The 20,229-nt window shown below is 45.8% G+C and overlaps 1 protein-coding gene across 1 annotated transcript in view; it reads left to right on the plus strand.

Annotated features, from left to right (window-relative positions):
* LOC144733910 (voltage-dependent P/Q-type calcium channel subunit alpha-1A-like) overlaps positions 1–20,229 on the plus strand; it is a 184,776-nt gene that overhangs the window by 12,422 nt on the left and 152,125 nt on the right. Inside the window, exons 3-4 of the mRNA XM_078615915.1 lie at positions 3,157–3,262; positions 8,548–8,687. Of these exons, the coding sequence (XP_078472041.1) occupies positions 3,157–3,262; positions 8,548–8,687 (246 nt within the window). The remainder of the gene's footprint in view (positions 1–3,156; positions 3,263–8,547; positions 8,688–20,229) is intronic.

The following is a 20,229-nucleotide window of genomic DNA, read 5'->3' on the forward strand; positions in this document are numbered from 1 at the left end:
TGTGTGACCATGGGAGCGGTAGTGTAGTGGTTAGCGCTACGCTGCGCTACGAACCTGGAGAACCGGGTTCGATTCCAGCTCACGGCCAACACCACCAGTGACGATTATCTGAACAGGTCCTGGGCCTCCTCTAGGTCGACTCAGCATCAAATGAGTACCTGCTACGATGCGTAAAACATTGCCACTAGGGAGACAAAGGTGGTCGGGCGTGGTGCTGGCCACCAACCTCCACGTGTGCCGTGCCGACTTTCATAGGTGCTCGCTAACAGCACTTGCACCAACAGTCTGTTACAGGCTATACGGGGGGGGGGGATCTTTGTCTTGTGTCCGAGTGCTTGTCTACAGAATAATATCAACACGTATGGGATACCATGACCGCACCGTGTCACATTGTAAGGGTGAAAAGGGCGGGTTCAAATCTGTGCTTTTAATATTAAACAAGCACTGGAGCATGGATGCGACCGGCATAGCAATGCGCCAGCGAAAGCCCCTGGATTCAGACATCATTTATGCATACTTTAAAGAGGCTCTGTATAGAATGCAGCGCACCGGGCCAGCTGCTACTGCTGCGGTTGTTGCTGCTGCTGCTGGTTCTTGTGAACCAGACGTTGGTGTAGCAGTGCAGAAGATGCTAATTATATATCTATAACTAAATTACAACGCCGGGCGATGTGTGCCGCTCGTTACAAATACTGCAATTATACAATTAACACCTGATTTAATATTAGCGTCTGCGCTTTGACAACCCTAACCGTATCAAATCAATTGCCAGTAGACTCTGTAAATACAATTCCATTGCGCTAGGAAATTATGTTTACTGGGTATTTAACAAAAATAAATGTTTTATTACTGTTTGTCATCTCAACCACAACACACTTTACTGGATATAAATAGTCCAGTCGATGGTTAGCACAGCAGTAGAGGTGCGGGCAATGGTGCAGTGGTTAGCATGCTATGCTTTAAAATTACTGTAGTAATTTTGCTGTGGCTGTTCCACCTGATGACGGAAGCTTGTGTTGCCTCCGAAACGTCGTGATTTAATTTAGTTATTTTCATGTTAATATTTTGTATTATTATTTTTATTATTCATCTACGTGACTTTACCGAAAGAACCAAAGAGTATGGACCCTTGCAGTCACGAAAACTTCAAATCTAGAATTAACCGTCAACATCAGTTCCTATCCATGGTCGTGAAGAGTGATGAGTGATACCTGAACTGGTTCTGCCCCCCTCCCCACCCCCGTCCCAAAACCGCATTGACCAGTTTGGTGAAGTATGGCCAGAGACAACCGCCATGACCATCACAACAAGGGGTAGGCCCCCATCCAGCAGTGGAGGAGAACGGCATGCGCGATAGACTAAGACGGATGTTAAAGATGCTGTCGCGTCACTCGCAAGAGGGGAGTTATCCAAATTAAAAAAAAAAAATCTGCATTTTTAAGTACGATCAGCAGCTGACTTACAAAATCAATTACACACCAAAAATAACTGCCCTATTTAATTAGTCATTATAGTTCAAGGATATTCTCCTTCAAAAAAAGATGACTCATCAAGGGATTCTCAGCTGATTAAATAAAGGATATTGCCCACATAAATATATTTACATAAATACGTTCATAATAAACGTTCATTTGTACGCTAAAATGTTACTGCATTCGTGTTAATATTCAGGCCAAAATGAAAACACTATTTTTACTCCAGAAAAAAAGCGGTATGAAGATAATAATGTCCGAATGTTATTGGCCTTGTTCGGATAATAAAAAAGGTAATGTGTTTTATTGTTTTTATTAAAACCGATACACATACATTTAATATATTGCATATAATTTCTGGTGGGTGATACGTTGACACATCTCCTTACATCGCCTTGCGTTGAGGACCCTTTTCATTGCTGAAAATCCCCTGTCGAGTCAGTTTTTTTCTCTCTGCAAATTAAAATAGAAAAACGAACAATAAAAAACCAATGAGTGTGACAATTGTAGCTAAGAAACGAGCCTAGTTGAAATGTTTAATCCGATATTTAACAAAAAATAGACACATATTTGTGCGATACTATTGCATATCCTGATGTAAACAACATTTCGCCTAATGAGTTGTGCCAACAAAACAAAACTGGATGGGAAGATATCAAACGAAGCATCCTTTACAGCCCGGCAGATGTATTCCAGCATGTTTAATTATGTGGCAGGGATGCGCGTCCCAAAGCAATCAAAACACGACACCTTAGCACACATCCCTCCTCCAAGCATTGTCCACTCATTGTTTAAAGAGCACTGGGGGAGGGAGGGAGGAGAGGGGCCAAGTTGCATCCAGAGCCTTTGATTAGCGTCACACGGAACCCGCACAGGAACTGGACAGGTGCAGCTCAGTGGGACAATAAGTCGCTTGGATCGAATAGGCTCCAAAAGATTAAATCGGGTCTGTCCTAAACCGGCTTAAGCCGTGCTCGTCCCACTGCACCTGCGAGCTTGGCAAGACTGCACAAGTGCTGTGCCTTGCTTGCATAGGCTGCTTTTTTGTGTTTGGTTTGTTGCCTTCCCCCCCACCACCTCCCCCGTGCCTCCGGATTAGCACGGTTGGCTACGTACGGTGCGAAAGAAGTTCAACATGCATACATACAGGGTTGCGTTCGGTACTTCATTTTCACTGGCACATCCAAAGCCTTGCCGAGGCTGTGGCAAGCCAGTCCTGTGAGCCAGTTTTTTTCTCTTAATATCCACTGCGAGAAGCCGAGCTGTGTCGCTTGGGTCACTTGCAATGGACGAGTCGAGTCGCATGAGCGAAGCGAGGGGAAGCGTTTTCATCGTTGCGCGTATCTGCGTTGGACTTCTTTCACGCCGTACACAGCCAACACAAAAATACTGTTTCAAAGAAATGCGTTTTTTTAAAAATCTAGATTGAAAATTGCACAGCTCCAGTGGCTTCCTAATATCGGAAGGAAGAGCGTTCCAGACGGCCGCAGAAGCGCGTCTGAAAGCGCGCGACGCGGATGACCGTCTTTGTTCCTTGGTTAGCCAAAAGCTGCCACTGCGGGGATGATCGGCGTTCGCGTGACGGTTTATGCTCCTTGACGTGATCGTATTAGTGGTACATTGGTGTCTTTGATTTCGTTTTAAGCATCACTGTTGCTGCCCTTCCCTTGACTTGTTGTCTCACTCCTTTCGAGTACATGATTCTGGCCACGATCCTGGCGAACTGCATCGTGCTGGCGCTGGAGCAGCACCTTCCCAACAACGACCGCACACCCATGTCCAAAAAACTGGTACGTATCCAAGTGCACGAAAGCAACGCGCTCGATCCGTCGCCTCCAAATGCTAACGCGTTACTCTGTGGGAACTCGAGACGTGCCCACCTACTGGCAGACCGGACCCATTTGCAGGCCAGCGATGTGCACACCTCGTGCCATGCAAGGGACAGTTCGCCAATGAGGTCCCCTTGTCCGGAATTCTGCAGGGCAGCGGAGCGGAAGAGGTGAAATGTGATGCAAGGCAGTTTGAAATGCTTGCAATGCAAATCCTTAAAATGGTTAACACAGGGGTCTCACAAAAAACTAGCAACTTCACAATTCTCATACAAGCATTATGTTTGGCATAGGCCTGATACGTATGTATTTGTAGCCAACTCGGGCGTGCTGTTTAGAGTGCTCGAGTAACCAGTTGGGGCTTTGTGAGTTCAGATCCTGGTCTGGGGCTGACTTGGCCTACCCATCCCTCTGTGGTTAATAAAATTCCATTCCACTTTGTGAGAAGTCAAAAGTCAACGACAGTTGTCTTATGGAGAAAATGGGAATGCTACATTTTCACCTCTGGCTTATGGCTGCCCACAGAATCAAATGCCATCTCCTTCCTCTTTTAGCGTGGAGATACTTTAACTGTACGCTTTGTCCAAGTGACCGCGTGGCTCAGAGGTCAGAGCACTGAGCTGACACGACTGAGACCCTGGGTCCAATCCAGGAAGCCACCCATGATTAAACTGAGTTATCACATTTCGTGAGTTTATAGTTCATAACCAAATCACCGACAACTGCACGCAAAAAAACCGCAACATTATAAACGTGTCCTTCACTAAATTTGGATAAACAGCTCTGAGAATTTCAAAACATTTGATTTGATTTCAATGCGACGAACATCTCTACGGCAGAGCGCGGTGGCACACTGCTGCTGCTGCTCCCCGCTGCGGATAAGAAGCCACAAGGGAGGCTCTCAGATGTAGTTCTGTGATAGAAACGTCCACAGGCCATTCTGGAACAAGGGATGATGCATTGCTCCATAAGAATTACAAACAGACACTTTGTCTGGTGGCACAAATGGCACAAATGGAGTAACAATGGGAAAACAAATACCGCATAAAACAGTAAATACATGCAGGCTATATACACAGTAAATGAATACATGTAAATAGATGTATGCATGACAATTGTCGCAGCTATTTTTTGGTCAGTATTCTTTAGTATCTCTCTCTGTGGCTTGGCCTTTCCATCAACTTCCTCGTGATAAGTAACAAACACACCAATGCTTTTAACAACCTCGTTATAGTCAGGCAACTGAATAGCAGAGTTATATATTAAGAGTCTCACATTTACTCCACAGGCCAGAGCAGAATAAGGGTATCACCAGGGGGTGGCCAACATTTCGTGATTCCAGTTTGTGTGTAAGCATATATGGGCGAGCTAATAAAAGTGAATAACGTGATCAAATAAATGTATTAATTAAAAAGTTGTCGCATAATTCGGTTATAGTTGGACATTTCAATACGTTGGCAAATTCGAGTGTAGGCCATCTCGGGTGGCCTCAGCAACATTATTGGTCTGAGCCCACGGGCTATAATCTGTGAGACAATATTTTGGCTCGTGGCTTCATTTTGAGAGGGGAGGGAAAGACCCCATCTCGGATGTTAAACAATCACCCCACACGGGCATGTGCGGGTGAAATTGATTCAATGCGATGCGGACGTATTTCCTGATACAACAGTGCTCGATGCTCAAAAGTCTGCTTTTCGTGGAAATATGTTACAACATTTGGATGGGCTTCTAGCGGAGAAGTCTTTGTTTGAACTCAAGACTCTTTATTTCAGTTGGCAAGGCCCAATAAGCTAAGCAGCTCGTATACAAGGATGATCACAGGCCAAGAACGTTGGCAAGGTTTCCTCTGTGGTGAGATTTGAACTCTCTCGTCTTGGTATCCAGGAGGTCGTAGGTTCGAACCCGACCCTGACGCCTGTCTATTTGAAGTTTGAATGTTCTCTCCGTGGTCACGTACATTTTTCTCCGGTTCCTCCAGTTTTTCACTCCACATTTAGAAAACACGCGTTTAGAGTATTTGGCTTCTCGAAATGTCCATGTGATAATTCATTTCGTTGAGTTATCATTTGTGGCCAGGATTCTTTTAAAAAGAGCAGTATAGCTCTGTTTTGTAAAATCAAATAAAAACCTGTTAGTTGCCGGACATTGCAGGAAGGGCTGTGTAAACACTTTCTTTTCCAGAAACCACTTTCTGCATGTTCCAATTCACCTGAATAAGGAAAACAAGAGAATTGTATTGCTTTTTTCACACAGGATCCTTACACAATCACCACGATGTGTGTACAAATAAAAAAATACGTCTAATAATATCTTTACATGCTATGAAGAAGGAACATTGCCCGAAACGTCGTCTGTGACGTGTATTTCAGTGCTGAATTGGAAAAAAGAAGAACATTTATTTTGTTGGAATTTTTGCTGCACGTTCTATTCATGTCCTATCACACACACACTCATCATATAACGTATCATATATATCCCATTAAAGGAATGCATTGATAAACGTGAAGAGCACAACTATGCATGTAAATAAACCAAAAAATCTAGCACATACATCATTAGCACTGTTTTATAATAGAAAATAAAAACACGGTTTAATGATGTGCTGTTCGCTCATTAATGTTATTTTAATTCCTGCGTGCCGCTTGTTGATTTGGTTGCTTTTTGAAGTCACCAACAAGCCTTGTTCGCGGTGTCCTGTTACGGGGTCACTGCTAGAACGGGGCGGCCAAGGCGCAGCCCCTGCAATTGCTCGCTAACGACACTGCTCTAGAGCACCCCTCTCGAGAGAGAGGCCGTTTGGCCTACTCTTCCAGGCTGGCCAGATTTATTTGAAGATGCAGGGGTGCTCCACACTTTATCCCGATCATACGCGGCCTGCCAATCAATCCCCGGGTGATCGAGATTTTTTGCCGGTGCCTTGGCATGCGTTGCGTTTGCTCATACGACATCATACGAATAAGACGATCACAGTCGTTAGATACATTTAAGTACGTCTTGAGAAGTCACCGATTTAAATTGTCATTCATCCCCGAGTTCTGGCCATTTACCTCAGCTCTATTTATTTCCTGTTTTCCACACACGGGGCACATTGGGATCTGTGGATGAAATGCGGCATACAAATTTAAATTATTGTTATTAATTAACAGCGGGTGCAATAATTTATAGCGACGAGGGAGTTCTAGGGGATCTCTGCTTCCCCCCCCCCCCCCAATGGGCTAGACACAATCACCTGCAGCAGACTTGGCCCTGATAACTGGGAGTGGCAGTGCCTTGGTAATGCCTGCTCACGTTGACCACACCACGGATCATTAACGTCAGTCCGAGGACTTGCCGGTGAAACGGAATGGGCAACAGATCGCGTCCATTGCACACGTATTGTTTTGTTTGTTTGTTTATAAATGTAATTCCCGATTGTGCATTTGTACGCAACGCGTTTTATTCTGCGTCCGCGCCGAAGCAGCGTGGGCAAATGAGTGTGCAATGCGCCGCACGGAGATTGCTATTTGGTACAATGGGAATGATTTATGGCGACCCACGCGTTCCGACAGGGCGCTGTGAAACAGACTTGCGGTGATGTCAGAAACAAATGCAACCATTAAACAACCAGTACAGGATGTGAAAGTGAAAATATTAATTAACGAAGAGGCATGTCATTAAGCCCACGGTGTGTTTGTGTGTTCACGTGTGACCGAATGTTTGCATGTCCGCCTTTTCATGGATTTGGTACACATATTCGTGTTGTCTTTATGTGTGTTAATGCATTTGTGTGTTGAGTGGTGCAGTCGATCATGTTCGTGCGTATCCACTTGTGTGTTTGTGCGTATAGCGCCTGTTTACATTTTTCGCACGTTATATTTATACATATATATTCCAGTTGTGTGATTGTCCTCATGGCATCATGACACTAAGACTCCATTTGGAAATCGCACAGATAATGTCTGGTGGAAGAGAGTTACACAGCATGGGACGCATTTTCCAAAGAGCCCTATCATTTAGAATGTTTGCCTTATGACATTCAAACCAAATGTGTGTATTCCTCGGAGCTTAAATTTCGCTAAATCAAGTGCAAAACCAAATTTAATATGATAGATTGTTAAGAAAAAAATTGTGCAATCATTGGAGGCTGAGCTAAGACCATCATTTCACTGCACTTGATAATCTGATTTAGCCACAGGCTTATGAAATTCGGATTCAAACCCTGGTTCTCAATGGGCTTCCTCTCCACACTCGGGGCACACCATTTACATTTCCTTTGAAGGAAGTTTACCGCTTGTTAATCAAACTATTTTTTGTTTGTTTTTTCTCAAAGCTGGAATCAGACAAACTAATTGAAAAATAAACCAAACAAACAAACCTAATGTCATGGTATATCATGGGACCTCCTTTGCCAGGACCAAAATATGAGAATAGGTTTTCCCCTTTTTCTGACAACAAAACAGGTGTTAAGATGTTAAAACACCAAACTGAACGCCTTTTGGCGTCCTCTGGTCTAACACCTTTTGAGACTTGGCTCCAAAGAAAGCTGTCTGGTGTGGACCAATCAGTTTCAAAGACAATGCATATATTATCAGATTATGTTTTTTGTTTGCATTCTGACCACGAGTTTTCATGGTTAATGCAAACATGATTCCTTGTAAAAGGTTTCAGTTTGGTGTTTTAACATCTTAACACCTGTTTTGTTGCCAGACAAAAGTGGAAAACCTCTTCTCCTAATGTCATGGTGTTTAGTGTGTTTACTGATGGCTGTGCTGAGACGATCTACTCGCCACACTTGAGAATCCGGTTTCAATACGGGTGGCTTGAGTTTAGATTTGAATCCAGCTTCTCAGCGGTGCCTACTCAGCACTCTGACCTCTAAGCGACCAAGCCTTCCCAAGCTACACGGATGTCTACACGTGTGTATGTGTGCTTGCGTGCGCGGAGGATGGGGAGCGGTAGTGTAGTGGTTGGCGCACTGCGCTACGAACCTGGCAACACGGGTTCGATTCCCGCTCACGGCCACCACCAATGAGGGTTTTTTTAACCGATCCTGGGCCTCCACTAGGTTGACTCAGCCTCAAATAAGTATCTGGTGTGATGTGTAAACATCGCCACTGGGGAAACAAAGACGACCTTAAGTTATGCTGTCCACCCCCCCCCCCTCGTGTGCCATGCTGGCCTTAATAGGTGCTCGCTAACAGCACTTACCCCAACAGTCTATTAAAGCTATGCTGGGAATGTTTGTCTTTTTTTTTCATTTTTCATAGGACGAAACGGAACCATACTTTATTGCCATCTTCTGCTTCGAAGCCGGCATTAAGATCATCGCTCTGGGCTTCGTGTTCCACAAAGGCTCGTACCTCCACAACGGCTGGAACATCATGGACTTCGTGGTGGTGGTCACCGGGTAAGAGTGCACACGTGAGATGTACGTGGGTTGTCGTGACGCACCGCAGCGTGGGCGGGCATACCAAGTGGCTTTCTTATTTTGCTTCTACTCAGTATGGTTTACACTTTCCCACTTGCTCCACTCGTTGCCCACCTCCTTGCACTCATTACACGCAGAGTTCTTGCCACAAATGAACCACAATACCTTGCTGACCTCGCCAAGGAGCATAACCCATCACGCAAACTCCGGGCATCTTCACAGCGTCTATTGGCTCGCCATCGAACAAAGACGGTCGCCGCATCGCTTTCAGATGCGCTCCTGTGGCCGTCTGGAACGTTCTTCCTTCTGGTTTTTGGAAGCCACTGCAGCAATCCACTTTTAAATCTAGATTGAAAACTCATTAATTTAGAACTGCTTTTTGTGTTTAGTTTGTTGTCCTTCCCCCGCACCTCTGATTAGTATGGTTGGCTGCATACGTTTGCAAAAGAAGATCAACAAATATACACACATGCACCATGAGATTGTTGGTCGCTTGATAGTAATGAGTTATCTCCAGGTATTTCTGTTTTCCTCCCACATGCCAAACGCCCCTTAACTGCATTGAGCAAACTTCCCAAAGAGGACTCTGCTTAAAAATAGTGAGACTAGGTGTGGCTTTCCTCCGTAAACAACGGTTATTATATTCTTTACGGCAAATGCTAGTTCAGAAGCTGCTGGTTTGTGGTCTGTTCCAGCCACCGTTAACATCAGTAGTGAGTAACATCTGGACCAGTCCTGGTGAAGTATGATCAAACAACCGACAGAAGCGACATGGTGTGTTGAGGCCTTCATCAAGTCATGGACATCTATGACAAAGAGCTTCATAGCTCATCGGGTTGTTGTTTAAGATATGATCATTAATTATTCCAGTATTCGCTTCTATTTGTTCATATTATTTGTTGAAAGGCTGGATATTTTTTTGCAAGATTTATTTTTACATGCCATTGGTGCACGTTTGACATTTAAGCCCCAGGCGTAATTAATTATTGTCAAAACAAGTGGCATTAAATAACAACGGCGTGATTCTCAACCTCCGAGAACAGGGACGCTTACAAAGCATCGCGGTAACGTATTTCAGTTTAATTGGTGTGGATGCATTACAAGTGTGCTAAATCTCAGCGTGACGTGCGCAGTGAAGAACTGCAGGATGAAGGCGAGTAATTGGTTGTGATTCATTGTACGGTCGGCTTAGCAGATGTGCCGTGTCCATCGCAGCTTCTGCGAGCGAGTGGCTCGGGCAAAAAAAAAAAACGACCCGCGTTTGTGGGGACAAAAACACGTGGCACTGGAGTGAAAAAGAGCCCCGCATCTCATTCGTCCGGTAACACATTCCTCCTGCGGAGGGAGCTGGTAGGAACGTTGGGTTCCTCGGTCAATGGCCAGGGTCAACGGCGGCGTGGTGTATTCCGTAAATATGCCCGATTGTGAGAGCGGGCACAAGCCAGCGTGAGTAGGTTAAACGTTTAGTTTTATAAGGGCACCACGGGGTGACCAGCCCCTCCCCACCCAGCCCCACCCCTCCCACCCCCCACCCAGCCCCATACTCCCCACCCAGCTTCTCCCCATCCTCCCCACCCAGCCCCTCCCCACCCTCCCCTCCCCACCCAGCCCCACCCTCCCCACCCAGCCCCTCCCCACCCTCTCCACCCAGCCCCACCCTCCCCACCCAGCACCTCCCGACCCTCCACCACCCAGCCCTTCCCCACCCTCCCCACCAAGCCCCTCCCCACCCTCTCCACCCAGCCCCACCCTCCCCACCCAGCACCTCCCGACCCTCCACCACCCAGCCCTTCCCCACCCTCCCCACCCAGCCCCTCCCCACCCTCTCCACCCAGCCCCACCCTCCCCACCCAACACCTCCCGACCCTCCACCACCCAGCCCTTCCCCACCCTCCCCACCAAGCCCCTCCCCACCCAACCCCTCCCTGTAAGATGGACACAATAATCCCCTGTGGGCTGGTGTAACCAGGAGGTTCCTACCAGTATAATGGTATTCTGATTCGGAATTATTACGAGACAAACGTGGAGTCCGTGTGATTCTGAAATTCAGCTGCGGTGTCATGAATGACCGTCCCCTGCGATGTGACGAATTGTCACCTTTCGTGGGGGCCGACGGTTGATTCTGGAATCGGTTGTTTTTATTTGGACACGTTTTTTTCAATTTACCGTCTCATTTGCATCGCTTCCTTTTGTTTGTTCCCGTGTACAGTCTCGTTCGCTCCATTAGCCTAAATGAAACGTACACAAAGTACGTAAATAATAAATGATGAATCGACTTCCGTTTTGTGTATCCACATAAAAGTGACAAAAAGAACGTTCTCTATCCGCTCCTCTGTACGAATGTAGGTTGAGCTTCTTTTGCACGGTACGTATCCAACCGTGCTCATCGGAGGTGCAGATTGACCGGCTAGATTTGTTCAAACAAACCATCTCTAGACCATACTCTTTGTTTTTTTCGGTAAAGTCACGTAGGTAAATTTTTTAAATAAATTAACTTACGACGTTTCGGAAGCAACACAAGCCTCTGTCATCAGGTGTAACCGCTCCAGTGAAATTGCTGTAGCAGTTACACCTGATGACTGAGGCTTGTGTTGCTTCCTAAACGTCGTGAGTTAATTTATTTTAATTTTTTTACCTACGTGACTATGAATCCTTGCAGTCACGAAAACTTCAAATCTAGAATCATCTCCAGACCAGTTTTGACAATCTGGGTCTCATCAGCAGACTTTCTAAACATCACTGTAATTAAAGGAGACCAAGAGACCAATGACAAACAATGTCTCGAAAATTGATTTACGTCACTTCCCTGAATGTTTCTCCATAGCACAAACTGCCTATAATAAACCGAATAGCAACTGTTGTCACCACAATTCAATGGGGATGCTGCCATTGCGTAATGGTTAGTCCCCTCGAAATATTTCCCTGCCCAGTTGTTGCAACAACGGTGCAAGTTTCTTCAATCCCCCCCCTCACCTCTGTCCAGCCAGCAGTATAAATGGGTTCACCACAGGTAGTCCATTGGCATGTCACGTGTGGTGGGGTAAAGTGTGGGTAACCCTACCTCTTCCAAGTCGCCTGGCCAGAGCAAGCCAAGTGTCGACTGCCGGGGCTGTCGTAAGCCACCTGTAGTTGGAGGCCTTTCTGCCAGCAGTGTTGTGAGCAAGCAATTGCAGGGCTGCACCTACACCTTTCTTTGCACACAGTTGGGTGTATGTATGAGCATAAGAATACATTTTAATTGATGGTTTGTTACATTCCTCCTAATCATTATAATAGCAGTGTCTCTATAGACACAATGAAATGTATAGACATGCATATTATCTAAGATACGTACATACATACACCTGCCACTGATGTAGCAGTTTCCCTCGCTTTGCGCCGGTTCGGTTTGTGCGATTTCGCCAAATCTATGCGGCGAACCTATTTCTACCCAAAATTCGCGATCACATGCGGTTTGATTTCGCTCGTATGCGGCTGGATGTGTGACACCGCTGTGTACGCACTTAAGCGCTACTCGGCGCGTACAGTGCGTCTTGTGCCCTTTCACTTTGTGCGCCCATTCTTTCGGAATCCATCTACCGCGTAAAGTGAGGGATACCTGCATTACGATCTCGAAGTGTTTTGGAACCCCTGTTATATTTCTAACTAGACCCTTATCCGTCGGATATGTTCACAAAAGCACCAGCGTTTTGTAACGAATATTCTCCACGTATAAATGCGTGCCTTTCCATTCATCTGGAGTACCCTGGTTTCCTCCCAATGTGCGAGACGCTCATTGAGGCAAGAGCCAAACATTTCAATTGTTAAAAAGAGTCTTGAGAATTTTCAAGGCTTCCATTGTTAATTCATGACTTTTATGAGAAAAAAAACACAATATAAACATATATATTCAGAATCCGTTCCCATATTTTTCGACATCAGATTTTCAGTTTTAATTTGGGGATTTTAGATTTGAAGGGATTACATTTTAATAACCGTTATTGGATATGCACTGAATTTAGTTGTTTACATAATTTTTTTATTGATAATTTATTTTAAATGAAGTACCATCCATAAAACAACGATTTTAATGCAGACATTTTTACATTTTAATGTTAACAAAAGTGGCATTGCATTGTCACAATTACATCACGTGATGACGTCACTTTAATCACAAAAAACATGGACGTGATACACTAAGTTACGTCCTGTCCTGTGATGAAATATTCCTAAACGATTCGGCCCAATGTTCGTTTTTTTCATGTTAATAAAAAAAAACAAATCGACAACACGTTCCTCACACCTACGTACATACACACAAACGGTTCGGCAGAAAAGACATTTGCGAAGGCCCAATTGTGGATCTGAATCTGAGCTAGATGTGAAGACGAGAGGAAAAAAAACGTTCTCCACCTCTCGAACACGACAGGAGCTAATTCCTACAATGAGTCTTTGGGGGCTGTAGGGTCCACACAAACTCCTGTTATCCGCCGCCCTATATTTCCTACTATCCGCCACATTGTTTTTTCCCACGGGGAAGTGGCGTAAATTCGCAGATTATCGCACAAATAACAGGGTTCATGGTGTTGCACCCCCACATCACCGCGTTGCAGAAGACCTTGCCCTGTCATAGATTATTTTAAACCATGAGCTGCGCCGTGCAATATATACAGTATGCAATAAATAATACTCGAACAGTACAGTACTAGCAAAGGATAATTGGCCCAAAGCTGCCATCAGCTCTGTCTCTTGAGGAACCACCCCCTCTCCCATTTTCACGGGGCAGACAGCTGTAAATGTGTTGTGCCAGCTCTGTACGTAACTAGTTAATAAGTGCAACTGCAGGATGTTTTTAATTGCCGGATAAATGGCAATTGCTGGCTAAATGTTTACACTAATTGAATGGCTATCGTGGCCATTGGCTTTGTGTTTTTGCCGAGGAGATGTTTATTTGACAGTTGTGTCCTGCTTGCAATTGTCTCCAAGAATCGTTCCGGTTACATTGGTGGAGATTAGGCATGTGTTCCCAGTTTCTGGATTAATCTGAAAAGATGAGGCCAAGATGCGATATTTTATATGAACGATATCTATTGATTCCGTTTCAGATTTATCCAAAATTGTGACATCACAGCAAGTCACATCACTTCCATGGCACCACTTTTTAATCTAAAAAATATAAACAGCGCACAAAGAAAAGCAAATTCATACGTGTCGTGCTTCCACACTGTCCAGGTTTTATTGTGCATTTCCGAATCTTCTTGTGATTTTTGGTAATTTTCACGGGTGAATGTTGTTGTTTAGCTTTTGTTTTACATTGGAAGCTAAACAGCAATATGAATGACATTTCAAGTGACAAGGAGGACCCAGCAAATGCAGGGAGTACCTCCAGCTGCCAATCAGTCATCTTGATTGGCTGCTCCACTCGGCCAATCACTGTGAACCTGCCTGGCCCACAGCTGTTGCCAATGGGAAGGGCCCGCCTGCCACCGTATTCCAAAGGAAATCTGAATTTTGCCCTGACCAGGGTCCACCGCTCAGCATCCTGTACACAAAGTTATAAGTGGGCTAAATCTGGCGCTTCGTGGAAATAATGGGGTTTCGTTAAGAACACGGATTTACCGGGCCACCCCATCCCTGAATTAGCCCGCTATTTCGAGGACTTTCCGTAGAGTATGTCTATTTTTTGTTACAATAGTGATGTTGTTGATTTATGTCGAGTGTGAAGAGAAAGGGCCCAACCTAATGCCATTGCTGTTCACCGTGGCTGAGAATCAAACTCAGCAGCTCGAAGCTCAGCTCGCTAAGCACTTTACTGCAGCACCACCACGATAGCCATATCTATAGGAAGGTAAAATCGACTGCAGATGATTGTGTCCTCGACACTCGTTCAAGGTGTGCATTGTCTCGTGTAGCAGTAAGCGAGCTGTACTACGAATCGCTTTATTCCAGGCCACGTAAACCACCAACACCAGTGAAGATTTTCTGAACCGGTCCTGGGCCTCCCCTAGGTCGATTCAGCATCAAATTAGTGCAGTAGTAGTTATGAATGCGGTGTGTAAACATCGCCACTGGGGAGACAAAGGTGGCCGGACGTGGGGTTTTGGCCACTCATGTACCGTGCCGGCGTTCATAGGTGCTCGATAACAGCCATAGAAGTCTGTTAATGCTATGCAGGGTGTAGGGGGGAGGGGGGATCTTTGTCATTAGCATTCGGCCGTGTCAAAAGGTCACCGTGTGTGCAAACAGTCTCCCTTTGTGGAGTAGTTATTAAAACCCCATTGTCATGACTCATAGCCAGCACTATCGATCAGCTCTCTCCGTTGTGCCTCGTGCAGTCTGGAGGGCCGAGAGTCACCGCAGCTCTGTTGCTGTAATGCACACCGGCAGCGCGTTGTGTTTAAGGCACGGGCGTGTAAACACGCCGGGGAAATTGTCTTCCTCCTATCTTGGCCAGTTTTAGTCGCGGGAGTCGCATTGCTTCCCAGTACCAGGTGTCGTGACCCCCAAAGCGACCTACGCAGGCTTCGCATTTCTTACGTTATGACTAAGTGAAGTATGCTTAGTCCTACTAATAAGAACAATGCCAACTGATAATAAAACTGCCAATAGTGGCATTAATTCACTACGTTGGTGAATCAAAAAACCCAACATGGATCTTAGTTTTGGCTGCAAAAAGCTACGTTTTAACATGATGCCAACTTTTTAGTCGGGAAAGTCTCAATGTTAGGGCTGATTTTCAACGGGGCATTGACATGTGCGTGCAGGCTGTCTTGATGCAATGGTGAGCACACAGCAATCCTTTGGTCAGTTTGGCCAGTTTTCTAAACGCCAAGTCCTAAATGGCAACATAAGATTATATAGACACGCGGATACTGATTAAGCGTTAACACATTCGACCTTGGTTGGAAAGTGTTAAAATTATCAAATGACTGCAGGTCTAGGCCATACTATAATTCCTTTAATCGTACAACATTTCTTTAATAGTACAATATTAAACATATTTTATGGCACCAACGTGCACATTTATATCTTGATATGAGGCAAAGGTGACTTGTCAGAAAAAAACCCATCAACATCTGTCATTAAGAAGAGTCTCATTGCCGTAAGCAGGCTAGCGGAGGCTTAATTTCAAGGCGGCATTAGTCTGGCACCTGCTCTAAGCGAGTCGATGCCGTCTTCTGCTAAATCTCTGACCACCCCCGAGTTAAATCCGGCATACATTGGGCACCACTGGGAGCCCGTGCTGTGTGCCGACTGCGATGAGACACACACGTACGGAGCACAGCTTTATTGCACTCCTCAATACACTCTAAATGCAATTTTTATTATATATACAAAATACATGACGAGTGTGTTTTCAGGAGCCAGAGATATGCTGTTCAGGTTAAACAGAGGGAGTTTATCACGCCACACACAATGTGCAGAATTTCAGCCGGGACAGTCTGGAATGTTTTTCTGCGAATTATTTTGACGTGCTACATTCATTCATCTCATATTTCTTCCATTATAGGATTGTAGGAATATAGAATTCTCATGGACGTCCATACCTTGGACTCTAGTGGTAGTGCCGTATGCCGACAATCCCTACGTTAAGCCGGCCGAGCAGAAATGTTCGGGTGAGAAATGAAACCATGGCAAACCCCTTCATGTTTGCGGGGAAAATGCGTTTCTGGAGAACAGCGTGAACATAAAATCCACGAATATCAACGCCAGTTTTCAAAGTCCCCGAACAGCAACACAACTCTAAAGTTGTGCTCACATTGAATCACGGCGGTTATTGTGAGCCCCATGTTGCCAACAGACGGACGGACAGACAGCTCTAATGCATTAATGATTTCAACCATACTTGGAAAGCCTTAACAACGGCTTAAGTCCAAATTTCCCGTATAAAACGACATACCGATTATCGATATTTACTTGCACCATCAGTCTGAGATGTATGAGTACAGGTAACATCACTCGCCATGTTATGCCAGTTCGCTAAAAAAATTGTAAGTACATATTGCAGAAATATGTCCATGTCTCTCTGAGAGATATAAGTAGAACACACTTTAAAGGTATTGTAGACAGGCTGGGATAAACACAACGTGGAATTAAAGAGGCTGATGACAGCAGGTTGGATGCTTTTTGAAAATGTATCAAGTCAACATTTACCTGTTAGAGAAGACATTTTAATCGGTGCTTATTATGTACTTTGGCATACTGAGCAAAACCATGGACATCGATAAGGAAAATGGAATAGAAGGAAAAGTGTGCCAATAAGCAAAATGATACTGACATGCAATTAGAGGCACACACGGAATAGAGAAGATACACCAAATGTAAAGACATCACATTGACTTAAGAAACGTAAGTGGGCTTGGGCAGAACACACCAAGATGAATGGCAAACGACTGCAAAAGATGGTAATGGAAGGGAACATTGGTGAGAGGTGCTTGGGGAAGAGGCAAGACCAGGATCTGACCGGACATCAAACATCAAAAGGTCGACGGGCTTAGAAGCTGTTCCAATTCATAAACGCAGCGACAGACAGAGATAATTGGAGAGCGACCACTGCCAGCAGATATCAGTTAAGGAAACGGTCGTAACCCAAACTTGTCATAAAGGCCAAGGGACCAGAATAAGAAGATGTCTGTTTGTATGCACACGTGCCACGTCTGAGGAATGATGTTCACATAGACACGATGTTTTAATAACTTTTCAAGTGCACCACCAGGTTCAATAATAATTGGAACACTGAAACCAACACCAATCCCAACCGTCTGTCTGTTGCAGGCGAACATTCTGCCACTCAACATCCGCAGAGACATGCAAACTAAAAATTACTTTCCACGTCCACTTGCCCAACCACAAGCTACCCATCGACCAAGACCTCAACAGCGTTCCTCGCCATTGTCCCAAGTCTCGACCCCCCTACTGAGATCGCGCTGTCAAAATCCTATAATCTCACCCAGACCCAGAGCAATGCTAGCGATCAGGATGGAACCACACAGATGTCCAGATAAACACCTCATTGCTTTAAGATGCCGTCCCATCGACGAAAGACTTAGCCACAGTACGAATGGCCATGCAGCCCGATCTTTGGACCATATCGTAAACCACTGCAATCCGCACTCCATCAATGAAGTGAGAAGAGAAAAACTTTGCGACCTCTCTCCTGAAGTACTCTGGTCGTGGTCAAGCAGACCTCGACATTGGCATTTAGCTCCCGAACATATCGCTGTGAATAGAACCGGGCTCAATTGTGCACAACTTCAGAGATCCAATGGGGTTGGCGGGGGGGGGGTGCATTAAGAGTGATCTATTCAGAGGCAAAGTGCTGCTGACAGCAACCTGGGTCATAACTGAAGGCTTTCAACGAGAGCTTCGTGCCAAGGGGTTTGCCACCAGCACAGGTCTTTGAGACGATTGCTGAGCGAAATGCGCTCGCCCAGGATAGCTCTGGCGAAGTCTTGACCTGTGGAGCGTAGGGGATGACCCCGATGGCTTTTATACATCCTTGTCACGGTCATTTTTTTCTTTGTTTCCGTCACCTTTGCTCGTGAATTTCAAGTTGGCAGGTGCCCTGCGTGTGTGCGGTGGTTTTGTGACAGGTGCCAAAAAAAAATGTAAGATTTTTTTTCTTTCGAGGAGGCATTGCCAGCAAAATAATTCTGAGATGTGTTATGGAGGGGGCATTACTAAAGCCCCTTGAGTTCCTATGTGTCAGAATTTAAACCGTTATAGGCACCGTTATGCCGGCGCATGGTCACCGTTTGTGACACACGGCCAGATCGTCAGTATGTTAACGATTGTTGCAGTAGTTTGTGGATTGTGCCCGGCGGTTATCCCGGCTAATTTTGTGGGTGTATTATGCTCAAATACCCACTGTCTGATACTCGGTGGATGTTACATATTTTTGTTATTTTTTTTTTATAGATGACACAATATGTGTTGACGTTATGGTTCCAAACTTGGCAAATTTCGCTCTTTTCTCGCAAATAACTTCATTGGGAGAATCCACATAGCAACATCGCCTCCTGCTGACAGATTAGTGACCATTTGGAGGCTGGTGCTGCAGCATATACCATGCACCGCACAAGGACAGCTGCCACTGGGAGTTCCCTTGGCTAAACTGCCGTGGAATGGTTGAGATGCGTTACGACGTTAGATGCTTTGAGTTCACCGAAGCATTTGAGTGCCTTACAATAGAAAATCCTTACCTATTGCCCATCGTCATCGCCAGTCCCCATCACCTCGATCCACTTCCACTGGTCCCACACCTCTCGTTTCCACCGTACGCCAACACCCACCATCCGTGCAATTCCTCCCACCCTGACGGCACCACAGTAGCCCACCTGCTCCGAGAGATGCCTCATGCAAGCAGATGTTTGCACATCTGCTGACAAGAGACTATAGCGTGATGCTTGACTTGAATTTTTGCGACGCGGAAACCCGCAATCTCGTTAGCGACTCTCTTGCGCGCACGCGCGCAAACGGCCTTTCAACATTCGCCGCACACGTGCCCGTTCAATATGGGAATGATTAACTCGGCCTGTGTACACCTATAATTGAAGTATCCCGAGCTGTGAGAAGGTCTATTATTATTACAATAAGGTGCGTCTCCATTATTATCGCCATCAATCCACGACACGGCGGCGCGTCTCTGGGGAACCGCTGCATCGTTCATCTCGGCTAACCATCCCTTTGCCGCACTGCCAGAGGTCGCAAACGGGTTTTGATTCCTTACCCGTACACCCGTACCCGGCCGCACCAGGGTCGCAAACGGGTACCCGTACCCGGCCGGGTACGGGTAGGGTACGGGTATCGGGTACCTGATTGCGACCTCTGGGATGAAGCCATGTTGCAGGCGCGGGTGGGTTGATTCTAGGAACTTGAATTGTGTAAAGAGACAAGACGTTGGGAAATGAGTGACAAACGGTTACTCACCAGTGACTCACTGTCTACCCGTACCCGTACCCGGCCGCACCAGGGTCGCAAACGGGTACCCGTACCCGGCCGGGTACGGGTAGCCGGGTATCAGGTAGGGGACGGGTATCGGGTACCCGATTGCGACCTCTGCGCACTGCCCCACTCCTCTCCCCCCCCCATGAACCACCCACCCACCACACGTGTCATATATAGTCGGGCCCGCTCACTCCAGGATAATACACAACACTGTTTAGAATAAAGGGCCCCTCCGCGGGAGGCAAAGGTTCTAGCGAGGACTTAATTTTTCGCTCGATATTTTCTGGAATGCTGCTCGGCTGGCTTGGAGCAGGAATTATTGACATAAGGCACTACCACGAGAGTAAACGATATTCCTATCCGTAATAATCCTGTATTGTTGTAGCCTATCGGCCTGAACTCCTATGAAAACAAAAAGATATGGGGATAAAATAAGGCAGGACGAATGTGGCGTCTGTAAATAATTATGCGGAAAAGTGCTTCGGACTGTTTTGGCTGAAAGGGGAGCACTGGTGCTTGCCGACAAGGCGTCACCAAGGAAATATGCGGATGTCTACGATGTATTCTAGATTTGAAGCTTTCGTGACTGCAAGGG

Source organism: Lampetra planeri, chromosome 49 (genome assembly GCF_965212315.1).
Source record: "Lampetra planeri chromosome 49, kcLamPlan1.2.h2, whole genome shotgun sequence".
In the NCBI taxonomy this organism is placed as follows: domain Eukaryota; kingdom Metazoa; phylum Chordata; class Hyperoartia; order Petromyzontiformes; family Petromyzontidae; genus Lampetra; species Lampetra planeri.